The sequence below is a fragment of the Alexandromys fortis genome, unplaced genomic scaffold (assembly GCF_014885135.2).
Source record: "Alexandromys fortis isolate MF-2015 unplaced genomic scaffold, M_Fortis_MF-2015_v1.1 scaffold_57, whole genome shotgun sequence".
Lineage (NCBI taxonomy): Eukaryota > Metazoa > Chordata > Mammalia > Rodentia > Cricetidae > Alexandromys > Alexandromys fortis.
Genome location: NW_026067941.1, coordinates 10,655,781 through 10,664,617, shown reverse-complemented (window position 1 = coordinate 10,664,617; position 8,837 = coordinate 10,655,781). Strand labels below are relative to the sequence as shown.

Here is an 8,837-nt window from a genome sequence, read left to right as displayed (position 1 = left end):
TTTTTCTACTTCCCATATAGATTAAATCCATAAATGTCTCTCTTAGGGTCCTCATTGTTGTCTAGGTTCTCTGAGATTGTGAATTGTCAGCTGGTTTTTCTTTGCTTTATGTCTAAAGAGTCATTTATGAGTGAGTATATATTATATTTGTCTTTCTGGGTCTGGGTTACCTCACTCAATATGATGTTTTCTAGAGCCATGCATTTGCCTACAAATTTCAAGATGCCATTATTTTTTCCACTGCGTAGTACTCCACTGTGTAAATGTACCACCTCTTCTTTATCTATTTTCAGTCGAGGAACATTTAGGTTGTTTCTAGATTCTAGCTAGGACAAATAATGCTGCTATGAACATAGTTGAGCACTTGTCCTTGTGGTATGATTGAACACCCTTTGAGTATATACCCAAAAGTGGTATTGCTGGGTCTTAAGGTAGGTTGTTTCCTAATTTTCTGAGAAAGCGCCATACTGATTTCCAAAGCAGTAGTACTAGTTTGCATTCCCATAAGCAATGGAGGAGTGTTCTCTACCTGACATCCTCCCTAGCATAAGCTGTCATCAGTGTTTTTGATCTTGGCCATTCTTACATGTATAAGATGGAATCTCAGTGTTGTTTTGATTTGCATTTCTCTGATTGCTAAGAATGTTGAGCTTTTCCTTAAATGTCTTTCAGCCATTTTAGATTCATCTGTTGAGAGTTCTTTGTTTATGTCTGTAGCCCATTTTTATTGGTTTATTTCTTCTTTTGATGATCAATTTCTTGAGTTCTTAATATATTTTGTAGATAACCCTCAGTCTGATGTGTGATTGGTGAAAATCTTTTCCTATTCTTTAGACTGTTATTTTGTCATGTTGACTATGTTGTTTGCTTTCAGAAGCTTCTCAGGCTCAGGAGGCCCCCTTTATGATTTGTTGCTCTCATTGTCTGTGCTACTGGGGTTATATATTTAGGAAGTGGTCTTCTGTGTCAGTGTGTTCAAGTGTACTTCCCACTTACTCTTCTATCAGGTTCAGTGTGGTTGGTTTTAAGTTGAGGTCTTTGATTCATTTGGACCAAGTTTTGTGCATGGCAATAGATATGCAACATTTTCATTCTTCTACATGTTGATCCCGAGTTATGCTAGTATCATTTCTTGAATATACTTTATTTTTTTTTCCATTTGATATTTTTTGCTTTTTTGTCAAAAATAAGTTGTTCGTAGGTGTGTGGATTAATATTCGGGTCTTCAATTTGGTTCCATTGGACCTCCTGTCTGTTTTTATGTCAATACCAGTTTTTTTTTCAGTACTGTAGCTCTATAACAGAGTTTGAAGCCAGGGATTGTGATGCCTTAAGAAGTTCCTTTACTATACAGGATTGTATTGGCTATCCTGGATTCTTTGCTTTTCCATATGAAATTGAGTACTGTTCTGTAGTAGGAGGCTGCTTGTTTATTTCCCGGCCTCCCAGACTCCCAAAATAGCCACACAGAAACTGTATTAATTAAATCACTGCTTGGTCTGTTAAGTCTAACTTTTTATTGGATAGCTTTTTAATTTAACCCATTCCATTATTTTATATTTTACCATGAGGTTCGTGGCCTAACAGCAAGGTTCCAAGATGTTTGTTTCCATGGCTTCTCCCTGACTCTGCCTCCTTTCTTCCAGTATTCAGTTTAGTTTTCCCTGCCTAGCTCTACTCTACCCTATTTAGGGCTCAGGACAGTTTCTTTGTTAACCAACAGCATTCACAGCTTACAGGGGGAATTCCACATCACTGTTCTTTCGAGGTTTGTGAAAAATTTTGCTGGGACTTTGAAGGGCATTACATTGAATCTGTAGATTGCTTTTGGTAAGATTGCTATTTTTACTATGTTAATTCTACCTTCCTAAGAGCATGAAAGATCTTTCCATTTTCTGGTGTCTTCTTCAATTTCTTTCTTCAAAGTTATTGTCATACAGGCCTTCCACTTGTTTGGTTTGAGTTGCTCCAAGATATTTTATGTTATTTGTGGCTATTGAGAAGGTTGATGTTTCTCTGATTTCTTTCTCAGCTCATTTATCATCTGTACAAAGGAGGGCTACTGATTTTTTAAAGTTATTCTTGTATCCTTCAACATTACTGAAGGTGTTTATGAGTTGTAGAAGTTTCTTGGTAGATCTTTTTGGGTCATTTATGTAAAACTATCATATCATCACCAAATAGTGAGAGTTTGACTTCTTCTTTTCTGATTTATATCCCCTTGATCTCTTTATTTCTCTTATTGCTCTAGTTAGAACTTCAAGTACTGTATTGAATAAATATGGAGAGAGTGGAGAACCTTGTCTTGTTACTGATTTCAGTGGGATTGCTTTAATTTTCACTCCATTTAGTTTGGTGTTGGCTACTGGCTTGCTGTATATTGTCTTTATTATGCTTAGGTATGTTTCTCCAAAACCTTTATCATGAAGGGATGTTGTATTTTGTTGAATGCCTTTTCAGCATCTATGAGATGATCATGTTTGTTTTTCCCCAGTTTGTTTATTTGGTGGCTTATATTGACAGAGTTTTGTATGTTAGACTATGTCTTTTTATTGGGAAATTGAGGCCATTGATGTTGAGAGATATCAATGACCAGTGTTTGTTTGCTTCCTGTTACTTTGTTTTTATTGTTTTGGTGGTGGCAATAGTGGTATATATTTGTGATTTTCTGACCTTGGATTATTTACTGCTTGTGTTTTCTTGGCTGTGGTTAACCTGTTTATATTGGAGCTTTCCTTCTAGCACATTTTGTAGGGCTGGATTTATAGATAGATATGGCTTTTTCAAGGAAAGTATAATTCTATCCATTTATTGTGATTGGAAATTTTGCTGGATATAGTAGTCTGGGCTGGGAATCTCTGGTCCCTTAGAGTTGTAGAACATCTTTCCAGGCCTGACTGGATTTTAGAGTTTTCATTGAGAAATCAGCTAGCTGGGTCCTCTGAATATATCTGGAAATTTTGTGTACTGAAACTATGAAAATGTATTTGATTTCTATCTTGGAGTTAGTCTTCTTTGATCCAGGATTGTGATATGTGACACATGAGTGATGACTCTCAGGCATCCCCTGCTGGCTCTACTCCTCTGTGTCCAGCTCCCCATTGGCTGTATTAGATGTTCTGTGCCCAGATCCCTATGGCTGCATAAAATGTTCCTCTGTCTGCCTGAGAATGATGCCCTCAGAAAAGGCTTTGTAAAGAATGTCTGCAAATTTCTCAGCATCCAGCATATTATTCAAAATCTGTTTCATTAAGATACAAGGAAGTGTGCCATTATTTTGAATACCAAATATGCTATTTCTTTAAACAACAAAATCCTCAGTGGGACTCAAATTACCATCAACAGTGTTTATTCAACATTCATTTGGAAAGCTCCTTTCCTTCCTGGAAGTCCAAAAAGAGTCAATGAAAAAAGTTTCCCCAACCTGATGGCTGTTAAGGATGGTGCCTGTCAGGAACACTGGCTGACACAGCTCAGGGTTCAGCTGTTTGGGGATGCTTATGTTTATGGATTATCCTATAGATTGGTTCAGGAGATGGAGAGGGAATTTCGTATTTTTCCTTAAAGGATGGCCTATATTCTGCGGTGTTTTCCATTCCAAGTCATGAACTTGACCTATAGGACCTGACCTGAATAAAGTCATCCAAAGCATCTATCTATGCTCACTGAAGAGTCCTGGGGCTGCTCTTATCTTTGGTTTGTTTTGTGTTTATCTCCTTTTAGAAGCCCATAAATAATGAAGCTCATAAAATGAGGCTTGTAGAAATAGCCATTTCATTGCCCTGAAAGGAAAAAGCAGTGTCTTTATTTCACGTAGCTCTTTGTACATAGAAATAGACGGTGGGATATATTTTTTTTCTGCTGAATTTGTCTTGGGTCAATGTCTGGTGATTGGTGACTCAGCATCATTTGTTGCTCCTGATAAGCAACAACCAAAATGGCTAATTCATGTCAACCACTTACCATGAACACATTTTCTTAGTTTCTGTTATAAACTTTCCTATGATATCTTTATTATTAACTCTATAATTTTATACTTAAGGGAACTAAATTTGAGAATGACAATTAGCACTTGCTAAAGTAAGCAGATAGTAACTTTAACACTTCTAACTTGAACTTGACTACTTTATCAATATTCTTACTAATTCTTTTTCTTGTAAACTCCATACTCTTCATTTTTATTGCTATTTTGTTGTTGCATTTTTATCATTCAATTTCTTTAGTAGACAATTCAATTTCTTCTTATTCTCATCTCCACATGACTATCTAAATGCAGCACCACCTTTATTTTAAGACCAAGTAAAGGATTTATTTTAGCTAATGACCAGCTGATGTATGAGGATATAATTTTATTATGTTTATAGAAACAAAATAGACAGATAGCTAAAACTCACACTAATAGTGTTAGTGAATTAGAAACATCATGTTTGGTATCCAGAAGACAGAAGTCTCAACCAGGTTTTAGATGTACATGCAGCCACACATAAACAGATTCTTTTCTAGTTGGAAACTTCAGTGTACACTCTTACGTATGAAAAACTTTTACCTCAAGTTTTAAAAAAGCAGGAAAACAACAAAACAGCTCCCTTAAGCCAATTTACAAAAGCAAGCATACGGAAGTGAGATATCAGAAAGTTCAAAGGGGAGAGACTCCACTGCATTCGGTGCCACCCAATATGACAAGAAGCTTCCCTGGAAGGCTGAAAACAGTACTGATCCACAGGGATACCCGTGAGTGCTTAAAGGCCATTTGACTACATGGCCACTTAGCTTCATGCAATCAACTCTAATGAAACTCAGTAGGTCACACTCACAAGACATGGAAGTAGGAAGGGGGGCTTATTGAGAAGAAGGATTTCAGTGAAAGGAGAGGGGGAATAAGAGAAGTTAATGGGGGTGAGAATGACTATAATTCATTATGTACATATAGGAAGCAATTAAAGAATTAAAATAGAAATAGAAAAAGAGAGGAAGGTTTGGTGAGAAGATTGATGGAAATGCTTCTCTACCTATACTTGCCCTACATCCTGATAAGTTCACCATAAACAAAAATATTGTAAGATATGCCTCCATAACCCTCAAAAGGTTGAAAAATTGTTGTCAGAGCCACTCTAAATTGGTTCCCACCTGTTAGTCTCTAGGTACAGTTTGTCCTTCTCCTTGGGAACCTGATATCCCTCTGCATTTGGCAAGCAGGTCCTAACATATACACTGGTGCAATGGTCCCTTTAAGAGACATGATCCCCTCACTCCTGATCTCTGTCTTCCCACTGAGGCAAGTCTGCCTCCCTCCCCACTTCTCTTTCTTGTCTCCCTCTTTCTCCCCCTCTGTCTCTCTGTCTCTGTGTTTCTCTCTTCCCCCCTCCCCTCCTCTCCTCTCAATAAACTCCACACCCATACTATGTCTACATGGCATATTCTGTCACTATCCACAGTTTGGCCCCAACTCACTATAGGACGCTGCAAAGGTCTCTCTCCCACTGTATCATAGCGCCACCCTTGTCTGTAGTCCAGAGCACTCCATTAAAAGTGGAAAAGAGAAATTAATTTTACAACTTCCAAGTAGAGTGCCACATGTGTATTGACTGGCAAACTAAAGTCTTCACAGACAGGTTAGTGAAAAATGTGTTGCTGGGTGCTGTTTTGACTGTGGACACCAAACTTCATATGTTCAAATAATGTCCCAACTGCAGCAGGCAACTAGGGTGGTGGCTTGGTTGTAAGGAACAAGCATGTAAGCATGAGGACATGAGGATGTATGTAAAAAGACGAATGTGATAGCACACAGCTATAATGTTACATCTCTCTGTACTTGAGACCCTGAGTCAAATATTTCTGTTCATCATAAATCTCAATGTTAGTCACATTCTGCGACAGCATCATAGAAAAGACCATGGCCTTGGGGTTTAACAGCACATGTCATCTTTTCCTGAGAAACACGTAATTCAAGCTAGCACACTGAGAGCACGCCAAGAAGCACTGCTGCATCCGTAATCCTAATTCTGAATAGACAAGAAAAACATCCTTGCCGTTCTGATTTCTAAAATGGACCGAAGGTCAGACAATGACAGAAAGGCATAATGCAGTACAAATGCCTCATGCGTCTCACAGACTCCATCTGATAAAGAAGTCATCTGCCGATATCTTTGCCACACTACTCCAGAATTTTGCACAGAAATATAAATACACTCCAAATATGTGTTCTGTGAAAGCAGAAATGCAAATGGAGTAACACAAGTCTCATTTTTTGTACTTAAGAATACAATAGAGAAAAAAGAATACAATAGAACTCTTTCAATCTATATACATGCAACTATTTCCTTTAAAAATGCAAACTTAGGGTTCGCTGCTTGGCCTGATGACCTGAGTTTAATTCTCAGGATCTACTTGGTAGAAGGAGAGAATTAAGTCCTTCAAGTTGTCTTTTAACTTGCACATGCATGTCAGGGCATACTCACACACAGATAGCAAATAAATACAAAATTGAATTCCACAGTAATATTGTAGTTTGAATATGCAGGTTTTCTTACTAAGAGCAAAACTTCAGTGAGATTTTTCGTGTGTGTACTTCAAGTTTCCACAAATCCATGAAGCCACATATCTAGAAAAAATATTAGATGATGGTTTTTAGTTGAGGGATGCTCTTTGTATTGTCATCGTTGAGAGCTCTTTCTAAATTATTTAGCTTGAACTTTGGGGGTTGGACACAAATGCGTTTACAGATGTTAGAAAAGTCCCACATGGTTGAAAGATGATGATGAAGAGGGCGAGAGGGGAGTGATCAGGAACTCAAGTTTTAGAAGTTTCTGCTTTGGTAGCAACTCTGACTGCACATAAGAATCACCCTGAGTACTTAGAAAAACTTCTAGGTTAGAACACCAGATATTCTTAATTGATTGCATTGAAACACAAAGCCGGATTAGGTGTTTTTGAGTTAGCCTTAGGAATTCCAATGTGTAGGGGGTGTTAAGAGTCACTGTCCTTACATAGAGGAAAGGGAAGTAGGCAGAGAGGCTTAAGGACAAAAATAAGTTAAACATGACTAAGCACTAGAGAGAGTAATGATTTTCAGTTCCATACAGAGACTTTACAACAGTGAAGGGATCCCGTTGAATATGATGAAGAAAGCTGGAGAAGATGGAAAGATCTAAGAAAAGACAGTGAGGGGCTGGTTGTCTATGTTGTGCTGATTCCTTGGGAGCTGATATCAGAATCTACTTTGTAAATACAGATAGATTTGGGACTGAAGCTGTTTCCAGGCTCTTCTTAATCCAGGGTTGTTCTGAATTAGTAAAATTGAATGGCCAGCTGGATAGGAAGGCAGGGCAATTTTAAGCACAACACTCCAGAAAAAACTGGCATTGACGATGTTGGACATGTACACAAACAGAACAGCTGCATTTGAAATATAGAGAATGAGAAAGCAGCTGGTTTCCTTGATAGCCCGCATGTGAGACTCCCTGCTGGGGTCTCTGGAGCCAGTGGCACTATTTCTCATGTGCAGGGTATGTCTCCTGAGAGAGAAAATCAGCAGAGTGGTTGCTGCAGTGGACATGATTAGAGGAGGAAGGATTCCCAAACTTACTAAAGAAGCCACATTGACCACATTAGTCTCAATCATGTACGCTGTGAGGTTGAAGATGTTGGAACTTTGCGAATTGTTGTTATACACAATGTAGGTGTCCTTGCAGAAGAACGCGCTGAAGCTGAGTGAAATAAACACAGAGAGCCACAGAAGCCAGGGCATTAATCCAGAAATTCTCCACTTTAGTTTGAGGAATAGGCGGTAAGAAAAATTGGCAATCTTTACAAAGTGGAAGAAGCTAAGCAAAGCGGTGAACCAGAGGTCACAATAATTTAAGAATACAAAACTTACTTTGGAGAAACAATAGGAAACACTGTCGTAAAAAGAATCTTTGAATATGAAGAACGTCGTTTCTACCAAGATGATGCTTTGGAAGCCTATTCTGGATATACTCAGGAGAAGCAGAATTCTAGTATTTATGGAAACTGCCTTTTTCTGAACCCATGGGACCACATTCACAGCCATGACGATCCCATTTGCAATGATACCAACGAGGCACTCTGTGGCTACAACTGTCAAAATTAAGATGGCAAATGGTGGCACCTCGTATATCCAGTAGTCGTTGGATTGAGCCATCCTGGGTGGTTCCCCTTTGGAGCCTGGAGGAAAATGTGTCCCTGACATTCAACAAGCAGGTCCTTGCCAACTCCCATGATTTATGTCATAGGAGGAAGAAGCTCATGTACCATTCTCAAACACACTTAATTTGTTTACCCACAAATTCTTATCTGTAAATATGGAGATGCAAATGATGGAATTATTTGGTTTCAAGTGCTTTCCCTAGATTTGGACATGTTTATATCCATTTGGTCAAGCCTTCCAGGGAAGCACTTGTATGGTTTCAATATTATAAACCACTAACATGGTTTTGGGAAGCAAGCTTTTGACATCTTCAGCTTAAGTACTTAATATAGTAAACCAAGTTACTATTTAATGAGTTTTCAATTGTGAACTCATGGAATTCAGAAATTAAATATCTCTATGTGAATATACATAGATCAGTTTGAAGGGACTGAATTTATTAAATATGTATATAAGTACATATACATTCATACTATTTTAAATAGATACTTCTTATTTTGTGCTAGATAATGTCCAAATAATACACATGTACACACACACAATACTTACACATTGCACATTTCTATTATATCCACTTTTTAGACAAGAAAATTGAGTCATGCTGATACCTGTCCAAAGTGCACAGCTGAAGAGTATGAGATTTGGTATTCAAATAGAAGTCATTTAACTC

At 38.0% G+C, this 8,837-nt stretch overlaps 1 protein-coding gene across 1 annotated transcript; it reads right to left on the bottom strand.

Moving 5' to 3' along the window:
• Positions 1-7,207: 7,207 nt before the first annotated feature.
• Positions 7,208-8,161, bottom strand: Tas2r39 (taste 2 receptor member 39). The gene has a single exon (XM_050148046.1). The coding sequence runs from the start codon at positions 8,159-8,161 to the stop codon at positions 7,208-7,210; it is 954 nt and encodes a 317-aa protein (XP_050004003.1).
• Between the last annotated feature and the right edge of the window lie 676 nt (positions 8,162-8,837).

Bases quoted from the DNA above. Each gene is read 5' to 3' on its own strand.
- Tas2r39 (XM_050148046.1), bottom strand. From the start codon at position 8,161: ATGGCTCAATCCAACGACTACTGGATATACGAGGTGCCACCATTTGCC.